General features: G+C 37.7%; 1 protein-coding gene across 7 annotated transcripts in view; it reads right to left on the minus strand.

The window, feature by feature from the left end:
- Positions 1-439: 439 nt before the first annotated feature.
- Positions 440-20,775, minus strand: part of LOC127988456 (arf-GAP with coiled-coil, ANK repeat and PH domain-containing protein 2) — a 30,885-nt gene continuing 10,549 nt past the window's right edge. Inside the window, exons 5-23 of one of the 7 annotated variants that reach the window (XR_008161664.1) lie at positions 19,859-19,917; positions 18,359-18,542; positions 17,372-17,416; positions 16,754-16,849; positions 14,469-14,543; positions 10,073-10,185; positions 9,933-9,984; positions 9,753-9,853; positions 8,553-8,658; positions 8,267-8,475; positions 8,113-8,182; positions 7,716-7,810; positions 7,022-7,182; positions 6,749-6,802; positions 3,930-4,168; positions 3,110-3,219; positions 2,915-3,025; positions 1,384-2,822; positions 440-1,278 (exon numbers count right to left, since the gene is read on the minus strand). Coding sequence is in view for 4 of the 7 variants with exons in the window: in XM_052591215.1 (XP_052447175.1) it covers positions 1,199-1,278; positions 2,761-2,822; positions 2,915-3,025; positions 3,110-3,219; positions 3,930-4,168; positions 6,749-6,829; positions 7,022-7,182; positions 7,716-7,810; positions 8,113-8,182; positions 8,267-8,475; positions 8,553-8,658; positions 9,753-9,853; positions 9,933-9,984; positions 10,073-10,185; positions 14,469-14,543; positions 16,754-16,849; positions 17,372-17,416; positions 18,359-18,542; positions 19,859-19,917 (2,049 nt within the window). In the remaining 3 variants the exon portion in view is untranslated. Of the gene's footprint in view, positions 1,279-1,383; positions 2,823-2,914; positions 3,026-3,109; positions 3,220-3,929; positions 4,169-6,748; positions 6,830-7,021; positions 7,183-7,715; positions 7,811-8,112; positions 8,183-8,266; positions 8,476-8,552; positions 8,659-9,752; positions 9,854-9,932; positions 9,985-10,072; positions 10,186-14,468; positions 14,544-16,753; positions 16,850-17,371; positions 17,417-18,358; positions 18,543-19,858; positions 19,918-20,775 lie in introns of all 7 variants that reach the window. The other 6 variants (XR_008161663.1, XM_052591215.1, XM_052591216.1 and 3 more) reach the window with 6 other exon arrangements.

The following is a 20,775-nucleotide window of genomic DNA, read 5'->3' on the forward strand; positions in this document are numbered from 1 at the left end:
ATAAATAAATCTCCTGAAGCAGTGTGAAGGGCAATGTTCTCGGTTTATAAAAGTGCATGATATGAAAAGGTGAGTCAGTGCACAGCTGGCAGGGGCATGAGATCATCCCGTCACGGGCGACTGAACGCCTGCCGTGTTTTAGAGAGAGCCAGTGTTTACACCACATCAGCGTCTGCCGCAAGATGAGCCTATTACAGACATGGCAACCCCAGCATGGGAGACGACTTCTTACAATCTGATAGTGGAAGGTAGAAACCAGACGGGTTAGACTACTGGATTAAAAAATATTAATGTATATATGTATATATATATATATATATATATATATATATATATATATATATATATATATATATATATATATATATATATATATATATATATATATATATATGTCAACATTTTTAGCTCATGAATAAGAAGGCATTATAAAAACAAATTATAGCTTAAACAATTTATAATATATTTTCAGTCAGACATTGGCAGTGGATAAAATCTTAAAAACTGCATGGATCATACAGAGATGATTACAGAATGAATACAGGAAAAACAAAAACAAAAACAAAAAACAAATCAAGCTTATTACAACATTTGAAGTACCACAAAAAAAAAAAAAAACGAAAATGTCCCAGCCCAAGATGACATATGTACAGAATATACACAATTTACACCCCTTACACCGTGGTTTCACTTCTATACTGTTTGGACAAATAAAGAAAGTGGGGCGTTCATGTTAAAACCAATTTTCACAAGATTTTCTCTTTCAAAAACGAACAAGTACACAACGTAATGAAAGAATAGTTTTCATAATTGATATTATGTAACCTCGCTCTACAACCAGACACCATTGCAGTTTACCAAAACGTAATATTTAGCTAAAAACACCTCATTTGCTAAACACGAGCAGAACTAATCTGTTTGTAAAAACCAACGGCATTTACGAACACAAATTCATTCAGCACGTCTCATAAATGAAGTCCTACGGCTCAAACATTACATAACACACATTCATCTGATAATCCGTATAGATACAGCCAATGGATTCATCAATTAAATCTACAATTACAATAAAAATGCAAGTGTCAACGACATTGATTTCATAAAAAAAAAAATCGTCAATTAAGACAAAACCTAGCAATAAAAAAAAAATCAATCCCAAACTGCAGTTCAGAAGGAGGTTGTTGTGGTGTGAACCTGCTCAGTAGCGGTTGAGCTTGTCAGGGTCGTTCGATGCCATCTGCGAGAAGTCTTGGAAGATGTCCTGGTACGTCTCATCTCCTGCAGAGAGAAAACCACTCGATTATGAAGGAGGCAGACCTGCATCAGCACTATAATCAAACCCCACACAGACACAGACAGAGACACAGAGAGAGGAGCGCATACCTGTGCTACTTCAGAGCAGAAACTCAGCAGGAGATCACAGGAGGAGGAAAAGAAGAGGAGAAAAGCACATGGCACCAAACGATGCATATGAAGTACGTTTATTGACTATTAACATTGATATTTAGCATGAAATACTGTCAAGTGATGGAAAAAAAAGAAGCAAAGATTTGAGTTACGTGAGAGATCAACAGTGACAGAGGAAAAAGCAGCAGCTCACAAATATCTTATAATTCCATCACTTACGACCTTGTAAACACCTTCATGTTTTATTATTTGCATAATAAACCTGAGATTGTGCTTATAGACTGTGCTCTGTAAAGAGGTTGCAGCAGAGAAGTGTTGAATTGTAAGGTTTCGTTTGAAAGAGGAGTGAAGATCGAGGAGGGACACAAGGAAAGTCTTCAGAAGGAGCAGCTGTGAAGTCCAGCTCTACTGCGCCCCTCTGTGTCCCGAGACAGTCACACAACTCTAGCTAATGATTCGGCACATTCATCGACGCCAAATTAAATTATAAAAAAATACAACACTCTGACTGTCACATTTCCCTTGAAATATGCATAAATTATCGGATTACTTAAAATATTTCAGCTATTCCACAAAAAAATCCTACATAAACTACAATTTTACAGACAATAACATTTAAATATATATAAAAAATAATATATATTTTTACATAATAAATGAAAATACTTAAAAAAAAATTTTAGATTTTAGATTTTAATAATATTACAGAAAAAAAACATTATATATGTATATAATTAATGCTAAATGTGAATTCTGCAAAAAAATGGCTGCTACATAATATGTATATATATATACACATATATACATACACACTCAAAAGGCAAAAATAGATTTTCAATATATATGCCTTTTTTTAAACTGCTATCATTACCAAAACATGCATTCGTAACAATTACTGATATATTATCTATGGTCGAATACAGTGCAGAACTAATCCTGAATTGTACAGACGAACTACGTCTTCATAAATGTAATATTTCTAAACATACTGCTTCGATTCAGACCTCTTCAAGAATAATGAAGTGATTAATATCAGGAATGAACACTGGGTTGAGTTTTCACTACACTAGTTTTAAGACAATGCAAACAAGGTGCATGTTTTCACGTCGAGTTATTGCACATGTTCCAGCAGCAATGTCCTATCATTGTTAAATACTAGACTAGATGAACCCATCCCGGGGCCTAAAGAAGCTCCGTTTCATGTGATATCGGTATACATTCGCTGGTTTTGTGCGTTCTCTACAGTGTGTGGCGATTTCGCCGTATGTTAGGAGTCTCTGAGCTGTAAGTTTATGAACTCTTCCATACATTTCCGATACTGTATTTCAGTCGGGCTGTTAGAGTTATATTGACCTGACTGACTGTACAGACCTTCTGAATCACGCATCTCCTCGTTCATCTTGGCCAGCCGAAGCCTGTAGAAACACAAACCAAGACCACATTACACACTTCATGTTTTCTGTCGGACACAAATGTCTCGACACCGCTAACAGCGATGGAAACTCACAGCGTGACAATATCAGCGTTAGCTGCCTCGACGGCGATTGAAAGAGGCGTCTGATTCTCCACATCCGCTGCGCTCTGATTGGCTCCCCGTTTTAGAAATAAACACACTTGCCTGCAGCAGAGAAAACAACATTCAAACAACAGTTCAGAAAGACGCTAATCTCTAGAGAAGAGCTGTGTGCTGAGCAGGACTGACCCGGTGTGGCCCCGGATAGTGGCGTGATGGAGAGGTGCTCTGCCCAGACTGTCCTGCTGGTTGACACTGGCTGAATTCTGGAGCAGGAACTCACACGTGACCAGAGACCCCTGAAACACACACACACAGGGGATAAACCATCACACACTTTCAAGACAGCAGTCATAATACATTATACTTTTGTAACATATTTACATTTTTGCATGAACTGATGAATCATACGATAAAACCACCAGGACCATTTCTTATTTGAAAGAGAAGCACTCAAAATTGTATGAATAAAATAACTTTGTGTACAATTAGTTGTTGTTAACAAACTAAAAGCAAAACAAAGCAACAAATGAAATGAAGCCAAAACCAAAGCTAACAAACTAAAATAAAAAACAAACAAAAAAAGCTAAATACTACACAAAACAAATCATGAAAAATAAAACAAAAAGCTAAACTTGACAAAAAAAGAAAAAAAAAAACCCGGTACCAAAGAAAACAAAAAGCAAAGTACTACACAAAACACCAAATTTAAACAAAAAACACCAACAAAAACAAGAAGCATAAAACACACACAGCAAAAATTAAATAAAAAGATCAAACAAAACAAATATAAAACAAAAACACCAAAACAAAAAGCACAGTACTACACAAAACACAATTAAAACAAAACACAAAACCCACCCAAACAAAAATAAAAAACCTTACAAATCTAAAAACACCAAACATAAAAAAATAAATAAAAATAAACATGAAAAAAAAAAAAAACTAAACAAAACCCCCCCAAAATTAACAAAACAACCAACCAAAAAGTGTGTGTGTGTGTGCTCACCCCGTGCACAGCCATTATGAGCGGCGTCCTGTTCTGTTCGTCAGCGTGGGTCCAGTTGACTCCTGCTCCATGAGCGAGAGCTTCGGCCATGTCCGGCAGACTGCGGCAGAAAGAGGCCCAGTACAACTGCAGGCCCGGCGACGGCACGCAGGACGCCCCCTCTTGAGGCTCGGAGGACACCCCCACACCTCTCCCACAGCCCTCCTCCTGAGGCTCGGAGATGTGCAGCTCTGGACCATCTGAAGCACAACACACAGTAAGAGTCAGCATCAGTTTCTGCTCTGCTGGTGCTGAGGGACACCACACTGACCTCTCACTGAGTCGTTGTTTCATTAATGGAAATGCACAAAAACGTCCAAAGGAGCAGACGATGGAAATGCATGATGGGATGCTGAGTGACAGAGAGATGATATAAGCCAGCAGTGTGTCCACTGAGCAAACTTCATTTTAATTAAATTTAAAACTAAATTTGATGTGAACATGAACTTGAGTTAGCAATCAGGATGTGAAATTAGTTTAATTTTAATGTAATTAATCAATATTTGAAATCTGAAACTTGTGATGGTAAGTTTTTAACAACTTTAAGAGATTACAGTTTAATATAAAAACGTCCTTCTCTGCTAATGTCTCCACTGCTAAAATGACATGCTACCATAACAAAACTAACAACTCGTCTAACTCTCGCATGATTTTAAAACATTCTCCTCACTTCTTTGTTCTCCTCCTCCCCCTCCTGCTTCATCTCTAATAGCTGTAGACTTTGCCACGTTTTTCATTAATAAAAATAAACATATTAGTGCACAATTTTCCACACCACAATCAGTCAAGCTCATATCACCAGCAAACTTACACTCATTTACATCCTTCTCTTCACTCTCTGAAGCAGAAGTCTCAAAACTCATCCTTTCTAATCACCCCACTACTTGCCCGCTTGATCCTATTCCATCTCATCTCCTTCAAGCCATTTCTCCTGAAGTTATACCTGCTTTCACTCACATCATCAACACTTCCCTCCACACTGGTGTTTTTCCCTCGTCATTTAGACAGGCACGTATAACTGCACAAATTAAGAAACCCACCTTCAACCTATCTCTTTTAGAGAACTACGGACCAGCTTCCCTTCTTCTTTTTATTGCAAAATCACTTGAACGAGCTGTGTTCAAACAAGTCTCTACATTTCTCACACAGAACAACCTCCTTGACAGCAACCAATCTAGCTTCAGAAGTGGACATTCAACTGAGAAGGCCTTGCTCTCAGTTGTTGAAGCTCTAAGACTGGCAAGAGCAGAATCCAAATCTTCAGTACTTATACTGCTTGATCTGTCCGCTGCTTTTGACACGGTTAATCACCAGATCCTCCTATCAACGCTACTGGTGAAAGGCATCTCAGGAACAACACTTCAATGGTTTGAGTCTTACCTATCAGATAGGTCCTTCAAAGTATCTTGGAGAGGTGAGGTGTCCAAGTCTCAACATCTAACTACTGGGGTGCCTCAGGGCTCAGGGCTTGGACCACTTCTCTTCTCTGTCTACATGGCATCATTAGGTTCGGTCATTCAGAAACATGGCTTTTCATACCACTGCTATGCTGATGACACTCAACTCTACCTATTCCATCCTGATGATCCGACGGTAGCTGCTCGCATCTCAGCTTGTCTAACATTTCTTCCTGGATGATGGACCATCACTTTCAACTCAACCTGGCTAAGACAGAACTGCTTGTGATTCCAGCAAACCCATCGTTCCCTCACAATTTCACCATCAAGTTAGGCACATCAACCATAACTCCTTCAAAAACAGCTAGAAGCCTTGGAGTTATTATAATATGTATAATACGATTCATGATAATATATTCTTTTGTCTAACTTCGTTTTTTAAAGGTTTTTCTGTGTTTAAGATCCAAATAAAATAGCATTCATAATCCTTAATACTTCTGTAATGTGATAAATTTGACATGCACTGGTGAATCATACAAAACCAGAGCCATTTATTATTTAAAAGTAAAGCATGTATTATTTTAAAATAAATATAAATGACTTTGTATTGGTTGCTGTAAGTTGACAAAACAAAAAGCAAATCAAAGCCGAAAATTATACCAAGAAAATATATATATAAAAAATAAAAATAAAAAAAACAAACCAAACAAAAAAGCTAATAAGAGAAAATTATTAGAATTATTAAAATTATTATTAATTAACATGAGAAAAAAACCCTCCACCCAAAAATAAACAAAACAAAAATTTAACAAATAAAAAACGAACAAAACAAAAAAGCTGAATACTACACAAAACATAAAAAAAAAAAACTACAAAAAGCCCACAGATAAAAAAAAACCCTAAAACCAAACAAGAATAGTAAGTCAAAATACTATTATATTTTGATATTGACAAAATTATTTAGATTGTGTCATTTTCTGCTTTCGGTACTTATGTTAAATACATTTTTGGTTTCGTTTTTTTTACATTTGTATTAATTTATCATCATTTTTGTTTTGTTGTTATTAAATGTCCATGGAGTTTTTATTAATTTTATTTTCATTTAATTTTAGTAAAACATGGGAATGTTGCCTTGTTGACAAGCTTTTATTTATTTCAGTTAACAAGTAACAACTTTCCATTTGACTATTTTTTGAGTTGAGTTTAGTTGAGCTTTTTTAGTTTAGTTCAAGCCTGCTATAATAACCCTGGATTCAACTCGATTCAGATGCACACTGGTGAAATGACAAGTGATGCAGCTGTGACACTGTGAGTTCTGCTGAGTGGGAGACACACACACACACACACACACACACACACAAACACACACACAGCTGTACTTACGACAGCAGGGTCTGGCGGAGGAGTTAAAGTAGGAGAAGAGCGAATCAAGCTCATCTACACAGAAGAGAGACTCGTGGTTCACTTCAGCAACACAAAAGCCCAGAGCAGCGTTAGGATGGCACACACAGACACAGAGAGGAGCAGAAACACAGAGTCAGACCAGTTCAAACATCCGTCGAGCTGATGCCAACACATCAGTCGGATGCTGACGGAAGGTCACAAGCAGAGGTTAAACGCAGGCAGCAGGAAGGAGCAGACGTGACACCCTCTCACCTGAGGAAGCAGACGCTGACGGTGCTCTGGCAGAGCAGCCGCTGAGACGTTTGTGCTGTTGACTCAGAGATAAAACCTTCTGTCTGATCTCGTCTTCAGAGCGTCTCCGCACAAACCTGCGCTCCACGTACTTGGCTTTGATGTAGGCCTCCACCTCGTGCCTGAGGAGACACAAATGATCAGCTTTCACTCCTCAACGTGCATCTAGTTTTTCATTAGTGATGGTATAAAAGTTATCTGGGGTTTTCTTGTTCCATGTTTAATTTACTAAACGGGGCATCTCTAAAACCAGCATCACGTCTCAATGAATCATGCGAGCCTTATGCAACAGACTTAAATTTGATCCACTGCTATCACTACTGCTCACCAATCCTGCATTTGTTTGAACCAAAATAAAGCAGTAAAATATTTTTACTATTCAATATAACTGTTTTCTATTTGAATATGTTTTAAAATGTAATTTATTTTTGTGATCAAAGCTGTATTTCCAGTCTTCAGTGTCACATGATCCTTCAGAAATCATTCTCATATACTGATTTGCTGCTCAAGAAACATTTATCATCTTGTTTAAACATAATAAATGACTGTACTACCAATATTAATCAATTCGATGAATTCTTACTTAACAAAACCATTCATTTCCAATTACATATAAAAATATATATTTATGAAATAAATAATTCCTGTGCAGTACCTGGGATCTCCCGGTTGTGGTTTCCTGGCTCCTAATTCTTCCCGCCGAGCCTCGTAGATCTGATTGATAACACCATTTCCCAGCTCACACATCAGCTACACAAAAAATAAATGCATTATTAATTCACACACAAGAACTGAAGAAGTTTTATTATTATCATCGTTATTATTCGAAAGATGGACCACTTTGGAAAGAGGATTCTGTTTCTTAATCAAATCTGTTTCTTAAAAAGACGACCTCTGAACAGAAAAACTAAACTTGCTACACGATCCGCAGCGCGTACGAGATGATTAGCAGATGAAAGAGCTGCCGATGTTCTCCGAAGCGTGGCAGCATCTGGACAGATGTCTGTTTGCTCAACAGCCATCTGTCCGTCCGTATGTTCATCACGACTCACCTTGAGCAGCTCAGGCTCCCACGTGTCCAGCGTCAGAGACCTGACCTTCGAGAAATGAACGCCGAGACTCCTGACAAACAAACAAACCCCAGTGTGGTTAATAAAGCACACGACACACTGTCTGGTATCCTCTGTCACACACACACACACACACCTGTGTATGCCCGAGCACTGGATGCAGAGCGTGATGCCCAGGTTGATGCTGGCCCAGCACGGCTCCGGCTGGCCGCAGTCACAGCAGACGCTGTTCCCGCCGATGGCCATGACCCTCTGCAGCGCGCTCTCGCCCTTCAGACTCCTCTCCTTCACCTCGCCGGCCGCGTCCAGGCTGACCGGCGACGTGGACGACTTCCCGTCCATCTTCTGACAAACACATCGCACTGTTAGCAAGGCGCCTGCAGCGCGGCACGAACTAGCCAATGAGAGAGAAGCTGCGCTACCTCTGCGTCCTCTGCTCGGTCTCTGAAGGCTGTGGCGATGCTGTTTTGGACGGCTTTGATCCAGGCTTGTCTGAGTTTTTCAGAGTCTGCTTGCATCATACAGCTCCTTTAACAGAAACACCATCCATCATATGTACAGTATGACGCACGCACTTTAAAATAATCATCGTATTTATCAGTATTTGGTCTTGTTTTCCAGTTAAATATGCATAAATCAATTTTTTTAGACATAAACTGGGAGATGGAGGAAAAGCGATTTAGCGGAAGGAAAAACCATCCATTAAACTTTTTGAATTTGAAGATCAGGGTAAATTTAACTTATTTTGTCTTCTGGGAAACATGTAACTATGTTCCGTAGCCTTTGAAGGGCAGTATTAAACGAGAAAAAAACATGTTGTTTAGGACAAGATAAGAAAAATGTACACATCTCCATTCGGTTCAAAAGTTTTCACCCCCCACCCGGCTCTTAATGCATGGTGTTTCCTTCTGCAGCATCAGTGAGTGTTTGAACCTTCTGTAATAGTTGAATATGAGTCCCTCAGTCGCCCTCAGTGTGAAAAGATGGATCTCAAAATCATACATTCATTGTCGGAAAGGGTTCAAATACACAATATTGCTGGAAAACCAAAGAATTTGTGGGATCTGAAGGATGTTTCTGAAGAATAGCATGCAGTTTAACTGCTCAGGGACAAACAAGGGACTCATGAACAACGATCTCTAAACAAAAAAAAAAACAGCTAACTTTTTTTTATTAAAGGGTTAGTTATAGGGTTATTTGCATGTAAGTATGCATAATTTATTGTTACTGCAATAGTAAATGCAAACACCTTAAAATAAAGCATCACCAATAATTATTTATCATTTATTTGAACTGTTTTAGGTCAGCTTTAATCGCAATTACTGAAAACTATTTTAATTTAAGTTTGGGTTAAAAATACACTAGTTACACAAAAACACTAGATGCAACGTTTGTAACAAATGTAACGTTTACATTAAAACACGATTAGTATTGCATACATGACCGACATTTTCCACAATATCGGACATTACAATTATAGATAACTGCAGAACAGAAATTACGATATAATTTTAAATTAACAGAATTAAAATAGCACATTTAAATGATTGTGTTCAAGTAGTGAACATGACTGGTGCTCCTTGCAAAAACGAATCATAACTGATATGGGCATCAGCACTCACTTTGTTGGAGAAACCACTTCGAAGCAGAATCTGCGCTCGATGTCCTCGCAGTGTTTGACGGTGCATAACCTCAAGTCCTCCACCACAACCGTAGGGTTATCCTGAAATAAAAATGACTAAATAAGTGCTAAACACACAGCTGGAAATAGAAATTACCATTGCTGGTTCTTATATATTTACCTTAAATTTCTTTTGGTACACTAGCTGATTATTCTGAATTGAGAACCACCGCCTGTGAAGAAAAAGCAGTTAGCAACAATAACCATTTAGTCATCGTCTACGTAAGCGGACACAGTATGATTTGAAGTCTTGTCCCAGACCTGTTCCAGGTTTTGAAGGCATTGCTGGCCCTCTTGAACAGATATCCCTCCATGACGATCCCATTCTCTGCATCCACATTGTACTCCAGCTTGGTGTCGTCATTTGAGAAGTCCTGAGTACGACAACAGTGTTGAACTGAGCTTAATACAGTAATTATTATATCAACATTCAATGAACATGCTGTATAAATCACATTAACCCTTACTTGTATAAGTCAAAAACCACCTCAAGCAAGTGTAAAAACTTTTTTTTTTTTGGTGGGAATTAAGAATTTTTGTTCAAAATTTGTCATTTGCGTCACTCATTTCTAATGCGATTCTTTAAAATGCGTATTTAAACTGTGATGTAAACATAGCTATGGTTTACAAGCTGTTATAATGACATAATTCCATTGTTGAAACACAGATAAAACGATTCCATGAGATGTGGATGTTTTAACACGCCTTTGTATGTTTATTCTTGTTTTATTTCATGCTAAATCTGTTATTAAAGCATAAGCTGAGTTGCTAAAGCAATCTTTCGTGCCAAAACAGCAATTATTGTTTGAATATTGTAATAAAATGGACAGAATTTGAAATCTGAGAATGTGTTTCATATCAAAAGTAACAAAGCATTTTGTGATTAACTGAAAACAGGCTAGACTAATCTATTCTTTGGATATCGTTTCGTAAAAATGAGAATCAATTACAATAAAGAAATCACTATTTTTTACCCAGCCCTAGCGCAGTGGGCATAACATAACAGAAGTTTAAGATATGGTTCTTGTTCACCTCCTGATCAATCTAAGATCCCGTCTTCCCGTAGATGTTATGTGAGCTCGGCTGAGCTCAGACTAGTTAAGTCAAGCCTGACTGAGCTCAGACTAGCAGAGCTACAGTAACACTAGAGCGTCACTGGATCCTGCGTTTCTGTCTGTGAATCCTCAAGCAGCTGAAGACCGATAAGAGTGTCATACTAGTAGAGGAGGTTAGTTTACGGCCCGTCCTGCTGCGGGAATCCAGTCTGATCTGCTCTAGACTGCACTACTAACAGATCTTACATAACATCTCCGGTGTACAGCGCAGAACAGAACCCACAAGAAAAATATTTGCTTGTAACAAATAAATCTGCTGTCAAAGGATTAATCATGATTAGTTGCATCCAAAATAAAAGTTTGTTAATTTAATGTGTGTGATATTTCCGAAAATATTTAATTTATGATTTTTTTTTTGACCGCACTAACATACATACATAATAGTTTAAAAGTACTTGATAATAAATAGTTACACCAAGGTTTACCTTAGCAAGTTTTATTAATTTAGGATTTGTGTTCATTTCTAAATTCTAAAAGTGTTATTTTATGAACAAATGCAATTTAAAAAAGCATATTTATAAATTAACATGCATTTAGATTGACAACTGCTGTAAACATCTTCTGTTAACTGTAAATTAAAAAACAGATTTGGTTTTTGTTTCTCTGTAACCTGATCTGATACATGCAGGCTGCTTTATATATTGAGGGTGCTAGGACCAAAGACTGGGGCTACAGCTGTTTTTAAAGCACAGAGAAACCTCTTTCCTTTAGATTATAAACACAGAATACTATAAATACTTCAATAAAGTTTTGAATAATGTTTTTTTTTTGTCTTGTTTTATGAACATATTTTCAGTTGTGCAATGAAACAAGTCTCATTAAAAGGCTGAAATTCTTCAAAAATTCTTAAATAGAATTTTACTAATTCTAAGATCTAATTCTAAAAAACTAATTCTAGCATCATTACAACTTTTGCAAGTAAAATTATAAAAATTACCTGACATTCTTGGAGTTATTAAACTGAAATTATTCTTCAAAAATAAAATGTAAACAGTGTTACCAGCCATAGAATTTGATCAATTCAAATGCAAACCTGTACTTATGTATAGAACAAATTTTTTTTTTGATGAAATAACGCTACATAAAAACAAACCACATCAGACTCGGCAAACCAAACAACCCATTACAAGAGACAATGACCAGACATCTAAATGCAAAACATGTCAGTATTTAGGCATGATGTCTCACGAACAAGACACATTCGTGCTCATAACTGCATACAGTCAAAAGAAACCGAGAACATGAACTATGAAGAACATGACTGACTCACCAGATACCACACATAGTGAAACCTGCTGAAGATCTTCATGCCGAACAGAGCGGTGTGTGTGTGTGTGTCAGCGGTGACGCTGCATCTAACTTCCTAACATTACAGTGTCTGTCCCGTCAGGGTCGTCCACCATCACTCTACGCACTATATCTGTTTATGTACATCCATGTATATGCAGACTGAGTCGAGTATTAGCCTTGGTATCTACTGCTGGCTCCTCCCCTTCAGGAAAGCTCTAGCATGTGTGTGTGTGTGTGTGCATGTGTGTGTGTGCTTGTGTGCGGTTGATGAATGAATTCATTAACTGTGGCTCATGTGTTGGATCCACCAATCCCAGCAGAGCATTAAACATTTAGGCGGTGCCCTTCTGCTTTGAGAATTTAATTATTGAAGTACAATAGTGATTAACAAACTTCTTCCAGGTTTATAACAGTCAAATTACAACCCTTTGCTTTGACTACATACTGACATAAAAGTGCATGCCTAATAAAGGTTATTAATGCATGCATCTGTGTCATGGTGATTCAGTCAGTGTTCAGACGGACAGCCAGAGGAGACAGACTCACCTGCAGCACAGCCTCGAATGAACAGTCAGAAAAAAACAGATTGCGATGTTGATGGATAATTATATATTCTTCGATTTTTACAGTATTAATCTTTTTTTACGATTTATTTTTGAGAACTTTAGCCTTTATTATGATAGGACAGATCAGAGCTCACAGGAAGCATAAGGGGGAGAGAGAAAAGGGGGCGCGATTGGGAAACCCTCTAGAGTCGGGATTTGAGCTCGGGACGCCCGTAGCACGTAAACACAAAAATACAGCCAGTAGGTGGCAGCACACCCATTCCTTAATCAGTGAGTCATTGAATGATTCACTCAATCAATTCGTTCATAAAGACAGATTCATTTAGAAATAAAGCAAGTGACTGTCAATGGATCATTAAATCACTGACTCAAGTGATTTGTTAAATTCATTAAATTCATGATGTGGATTTTTTTTTATTTTATTTTTTTCAATGTTTTTTTTTTTTTTTATGTTTCCCGAGGTGTATGCATATTGTATGAAATTTACATTTAAAATTGAGCAATAAAAGGCATTTTTATATCCTGATTTTAATCCTCTGGCCTGAATGCTCTGTTTGAAGAGTTATGAGTTATGAGACTGTTATGATTGGCTGATCTTTGCATTTGATATGCGTATTACATGTGGAACCCCTCTCAAATTCACTTCCCAAATCGTGGAAGTGTTGATTATATAATTATTTTTTCGATCTTTTCCCATCACATGAATCGTTGCAGTGATGAACATTAAGTAAACAGAGTCGGTTTATCGTGTGAATGCAGTGATCTCGACATTGCAATGTGTTTTCTCTCACAAAATTTTTTCATCACAACTATCAGCAAACACAATATCCACATGAACACAGTAAGAGCTTCGTTGTGCAGCATAACAGCGTCATTGATTATAACGGCAGCTTGGGCAAGTGTGCAGATATACTCGCGATGTGTAACAGCTCCGGAAAAAAAGTGAGTGTTCTTTGATCGTTCTCTGTAGTTAAATCACAATTTAAATAACAGATTTGTTTCATGCTACTAAGAGAAACAACGTGAAGTTGATCGTTTAGTCACTGGCTTGATTCACTGATGCATAAACAGTATTAAACGATTTAGAAAGAAAGTCTATGTGAACTTGAATGATTAGCTACCCATCAGAAATCACTGATCACAGATCAGGCATTAATGAACACTGTTACTCCCTGTTTGTGCCAGTGCCGTCGAATCCATATCATAAAAGTCTGTTTGTAACGCCTGTGCTGACACTGCGACTTAATTAAATGTAAATGTTTGGGCAGGGAAAGGGGAGGTAACCTTTCCACTTATGACGTCATGTGCTCTCGTTTTCTCAAGACAGGCTAGGGGAACACATATTAATGTTAAAAAACCTCAGAAAGTGACATACAAATGTCATGGGACTTTTAACAGATTCATTAGGAATGAAGCATGATGGTGCTGCTCTGAGATGCTCAAAATGTTCTTCACCACCTTAGTTTGCTACTAATTTAATTAGCGTAACAGGGAAAGACAAAAAAAAAAAAAAAGGAAAGAGACCATTGCATTGCGCACATGATTTTGTAGCTTGGTGTGTTGCAAAGCCTCATCCGCAGTGAAAACTCATTTGTCGCTCTAAACAACAAATGTTCTCTGGCCCTGTATAGTGTGTGCGATGACTAGGGGTTTGTGGGTAACTAATGATTGGAGGAGCTCTTGTACCTTCTGCTGTATAGTCGAGTGTTTCATCTCCATATCTTTCCTCTCTTTTGCGGAGTCGACCACCAGCTGATCCAGCTGAAAGACAGACATGAGGAATGGTTTGAATGCACGAAGACAGGACAAGAAATCTCAGAGCCATTTCGGTCGACTTATGAAGAAGGTGCTTATATTAAAAAAAGAAGAAAAAAAAACTGTACTGAACTTTATAAAACTGGAATTAAAAGCATGGCTGCCAGTGAAAAGCCATTTTAAACACCAGTCATGTGATGGGAAGATGGTCTGCTTCCTTATATCTGGACGGAAAACCACTCTTGCCTCATTATTTTCCCATATCTCAAGATGAAGATAGACCATAATTACACTGCTTCACCAATACTACACACTGCTAAACAAATTCAAGAACACCTCAAAACCTCTCTGATCACCAAATCCAAGCTTATTTATGGGAATACTCTACTACACTGAAGGACTTCAATCCAACTTTAAATTGGATTGAATTATTACCAAGTGGATTATTACCAGGTTTAGGTCTTTAACATTAATATATCAGTGGATGCTACCATTATCCAGTTAATGAACTACTGAAACAATGTATTTCAATATATACGCGCTTTCTATTCAACAAGCTCTTCAGATCATGCTTCATCAAACAAAGGTCAAGACAGCAAAGTTGATGAAGAATATCCATATGTCCATATGCAACTCCATTTACATTTTTATAGTTGAGATGAGCTGTATCAGGCAAAAAATGTATGCATTTAGCAGACGCTTTTATCCAAAGCGACTTGCATTGAATTCAGGCAAACAATTGTCTCCTAACATGTGTTCCCTGGGATTCGAACCCCCAACCTTGCGCTTGCTAAACAATGCTCTACCACTTGAGCCATAGGAACGACATTGTGAGTAAATGGAGAGGCTTGCTGACAATTTAGTATCTGCCAAATCTTTTTTGTCAAATTTTTGTAAAGGCTATGGGTTTGTTCAAATCATTGACCCGACGCGTAACCAATAGTACAAGTGAAACTTGCCTTAGAGAACACCTCTTGTGTTTCTTTTCTACAGGTTGCGCAATGCTTTACCACTTGAGCCACAGGAACGACATTGTGAGTAAATGAAGAGGCTCATATTGTCAATATTAGGAGAGGATTTAAATTACTTGCTGACAATTTAATATCTGCCAAATCTTTTTTTGGTCATATTTTAGGAAAGGTTAAGGGTTTGTTCAAATCACTGACCCGATGTGTAACCAATAGTACTAGTGAAACTTGCCCTGTGTTTCTTTTCTACAGGGGAAGTTGAGGAAAGGAACTGTAATAGACTCTCTGTGCACTTTATTTGTTCAGATACAGCGAGCCAGCGTCCATCACCTTGTATCATGCATGGAAACACATCACATAATAGATATTTGCGTCGAGTGCTTTGTTTGGATCCGCCAGGAAAGAGGCGGGCAGATGCATGGCTGATAATATCAGATGGGAAATGTTTTTCCCTGTCACAGTTACAACCTCAAGTTTCCATTCACTAGAAGAGCTTGACAAAGACTTGACCAGCTGACCAAACCTGTGAGCATGAATCCACCAGGAGCTGCACTATTGGGACTAAAAGTGGCGTTATATCTATAAAACTGCTATTTGTTTTATTTTTGGACAAGCTTTTTCAGTACAGCGTCAGAGTCAGAAAGTCTTATACATTTAGGAAAAGTATGAACTACTTTACAATGCTATGTATTTTTATTTTAATATTACTAGTTCTTCATATCTGATCGGACCAAGCTGAAATTTAAACAGAGGTATCATAAGCAGTATCCAGACCTGCGAGCAGCTCCTCCAGATCTCTCGACATAATCGCTCCACTCTATCCAGCTTCATAACCACAGCAGAAAACAAATCCGGATGACCCTGTGCCGTATGTTTCAGGTCCACACTGAACGAAGCCATCTCAAACGCACTCTTTTTACCTCCCAGACAGGGAAAACCCTTTAAACACTCAATTTAACTTCCTGTTTCCAGTGCGAGGCCCGTGTAAGCAGCGGCCAATCACACGACTCGAGAATCCCATCACATTCATCAGACAAGGTTTCACGTGCCCATCAGATGTCTGCGGGGGAAATGAAAACGTTCGGCGCAGAAAACGAGCTTTCACTTTAAGGTAGAGAAAGAAATGACATGACAGACAGACAAAGACAGACTGAACATATGATACACACACAGATCATCTGTACAACACAGATAAATAGACTGATTGTGTGACAGACAAACAGAGACAGAGAGATAGATATGATGTACCTGTCCGGTCAGTTGTTTCATGAGGGGTTGTAGTTCACTGAACAGATCATAACCTTGATGGAAGAAGGTCAGGTGGGCGTACATGAAGGACAGCATCTGTACAACACACCACACCTTTAACAACACAACTCCAACATGACCCAATACATCTTAAAGAGATAGTTCACCCAAAATGGCAATTCGGTCATTGATTACTCACCCTCATGTTGTTCCAAACCCTTCGTTCATCTTTGGAACACAAAATATAATTTTACGTTGTTGCGTTGTTTACATCGAGGAAAGCTTTGCGCAAGCATCGTGGTACTCTCGATAACTATATGATTTGTAGAGGAAGAATTGTTGAATAACTTGATTTCTGTTTTCTCTGCGCACAAAGAGTATTCTCGTAGCTTTGTAAAATTGTGGTTGAACTACTGATGTCACATGGAGGGTTTTAACAACTTTCATGCTACGTTTCTGGGTCTGGGAACATTTCAGTTGCATTGCTGTCTATGGGAGAGTCAGAGAGCTCTCGGATTTCATCAAAAAAAAAAAACATATGAGGGTGAGTGATTAATGACAATTTTCAATTTTGGGTGAACTAACCTTTTAAGCAGATAATTAATACAAATATTTTACCGATTTGAGGATTTCAGATCGTCTCTTGGACTGCAGCACATTAATCTGAAAAATAAAATAAATAAAATAAATAAATACATAAATAAATTCCCTACTTCAAAGAACAGGTACTTTTTTAATGACATCAAGTTTAAAAAAACGAAACAATAAATCCACGAGGTCACCGTTAATTTGGGGACTTTCCAAAAAGGGGAATACGAGAGTTCATCTGGAAATTATTATTTGTTCTCTTCCGTTTTTACTTTGCTTCGTCAGCAACAACAAAAGACAAATTATATCATGCAATATCTACAAGTGCACATGGGATATATCTTGAGTACGTTTAGTCAGTTTTACACATTTGGTTTCTTCCTACACATATTCTAAACAACAATGTTTTTCTGACAACAATTCGATGCTATTTTGAGCCTCAGTGAAATAATGAAAAACCAAAAATGATGCAAATGCCGTAACAAAAAAATAAAAAGACAGACAAACTAAAAGTGAACACTGGCAAACGGACCACTAATGCTTCAATAATGACAGTCTGCTATCACATCTGCTTCCTCAACTCCTAAACCATAAGCAGTCCTTTCTTTGAGCCACCAGGGGGCGCAACACACACACACACACACACACACACACACACACACACACACAGACTCACTGCAGAGATTTAGCAGAGCTGTTACACATTACTGTGAGAGAAAGGTCAACCTACGGCGATAACGTTCAAGTCGTTTGAATTACAGTCTGCCCTCACAAAGAGGACTGGTGTAAACTGAGCGTGTGCGGTCACTGTAGAACACAGGAAGTGCACTGAGAGGACACAAGCATTGTGTGACAAGCTTCAGATTCTTTCTCGTTTCAAAACATCCCTTCTTTCTCTTGCAAACAACCTTGAACACAGTATTAATTCCAGTGAATCTATAGCACCAGCATGCGTCCTGTGACTGTGATGTAACGACAGAGATCTGTACAAACTGTGTCTGCGTGCGGAGGTCTCACCTGCAGGACATAGTCCAGGACGATGTGGCGGAAACACTTGCGCGTGGCGTTGAGGGTGGTGCTGGCCTCCTCCACCTCGTGCTGTTTGTTTCGAGGCGCCTGGGCATTTTTGGACAGGGCTGCCTCTTTCTCCTCGCTCACTTTGTCGAACTGTTTCTTCGCTTCTTTGAATTTCCGAAGGTCCCTGCGCACAGCAATACCATTCCTTAAATGTGCACTCGACGCTCACTGAAACAGTGCCATTATAAACTCTTGGCTTTAGCTGAGACGAGACAAATGGCTTTGTGTATGGAGTCTACTGATAAACAGATAAAAATCGGTTGGGAGGCTGTAAAAGCTGAGGGTCTATAATCACAAACTGATGATAAAATATGACAAAGTTTAACTTGTTTTGGTGCTGAAACTTTATTTAAAATGCATGCTGTCTGCGCCGATTGCATTGTGAGCAGTGCCCTAACGAGACATGTGCGGTATTCGTTAATGCAATATATCACGGTAATAAATATGCATGATATTGTTATCGTGGCCACACTTCTAAATACCGTGAATAATTACATATTACAAATTATTAAGAATTTGGGATGCATTTTAAGAATACTATTCCCATCATCTGGTCAAAATGTGTGCAGCTCTGATGTAAACAAGCACACATGAGAAGCACATGGAGGAACACCTGAGAGACGCGCTGAATTAAATCACATTCACTCTCTGACAGCAGATGGCGCTAAACTGCAGAAAATGCAGCCCTTACCCTGAAACCCCATAAATGAAGCAGCTGCTCTACTTTCTAAAACGTATTTAAAAAGATTTAAATAGCATTTCAGGTTTGTGTATTCACTATGATGTTCATCACAGCGCCAAACACTTAAATATTTAGACTTAATAGGCTATTTAATCTTACAAAGATTAATAACTTCTGTAGCAAATGTAGCTATTCGTTCATTGTGAATGTTAACGGTTAACTAATGAGATCTTATTGTAAAGTGATACCTATGGGTCTTTATAGTTTTTTTGCACTTTAATCTGTGTAAAACTTTATTTTTTTTCTGTATTGCTTTATTGTATTTAAATATTCAGTTATTTTTGTTATAAGAAAAAAAGTTATTTAACCTGTTATACTGGATTATGTCCACTTTTGTTAAACTACATTTCAATAACACTGTATACCGTGATAAAAGCATGAGCAATTAATCTCAACAGGAAAATTTAATACCGGCATACCCCTAGCCTCGACATATAGTGTCGGTGTGCTACAGGCCGTCCTGAGTTAAAATTATATTCTGTGCTATCGTAAAGAAAAAAACAACAAAAAAAAAAAAAACACGCGATTTATTGGCCACACGACACTTGGAGATGAAAACATTTAATGCATATTTTAAAATACATATTAGCATTAAATTGGTAGCATGATTTTTTTGCATTAATTTACGAAGTTACTAAAATAATGAAGCGATCAGAATCGTGTAAATTGAGAAAACTACGTAATGTTACGATACTCACTCTCGAATGAATGCCTGCAGTTGTGATTTGATTGATCGTTGTGCTTGGTCGAATAAAATCTGTAAAATAAATGAATTCAATTAGTTTAATAACAAGTCACCATATTTTCTTTTTGCATTCTCATTACTGTAATGCATTACAAACTTACTCTGATGTTTTTGTAATGTTTCACAAAAATAAACACACATAAATTTACATATGTACACACACACACACACACACACACACTGAATCAGCTTTAAGTGAATCAGTTTAATAAATGATTCAAAGCTGATTTGCCGCCACCCAGCCTACTGATGATTTTACTTAAAAGTATTATTTCATTTTTCCATGATATTTCTATATTCAAAATTGTTTTTTCTAAACAATTAATCTCAGCAATATTTATGTAGTTGTAATAGTTGTAAATGTAATACGTCTTTAGTGCAAGGATTAATTTTGTTGTTAGTAGTAACAGCTCTCGCTCTCGCGCTCTCGCGCTCTCTCTCTCTCTCTCTATATATATATATATATATATATATATATATATATATATAGTGTCTTATTATTCTAACTATATTTAATGTTTTAATACGAGACATTTAGTTATCAGACAGTAAACGTGGTCTTGGTCTCTGTTTAGATGTTCTTGACTACAACTCTACATTTCTCACATGATCCTGACACATTTAAGCTTCATCAAGACGCATGTGTGCTCTTAAGATCATGTGCTTCGTTCTTGCTCATGAGGACTTTAACCACAAGTCAGCTGACCTCACCACAGACTGAAACACTGACTCGTGGAGCTCCAGTCTAAAACACTGTAACAGGACCGCCAAATCTGCCTTCATACTACAGGAATAATAAAAAACATACTCTACACTAGAACATGAAGTCAAGCTCAATTCGTAGCTACAAAAGTCTGATATCACATGTAC

Source organism: Carassius gibelio, chromosome B22 (genome assembly GCF_023724105.1).
Source record: "Carassius gibelio isolate Cgi1373 ecotype wild population from Czech Republic chromosome B22, carGib1.2-hapl.c, whole genome shotgun sequence".
Classification (NCBI taxonomy): domain Eukaryota; kingdom Metazoa; phylum Chordata; class Actinopteri; order Cypriniformes; family Cyprinidae; genus Carassius; species Carassius gibelio.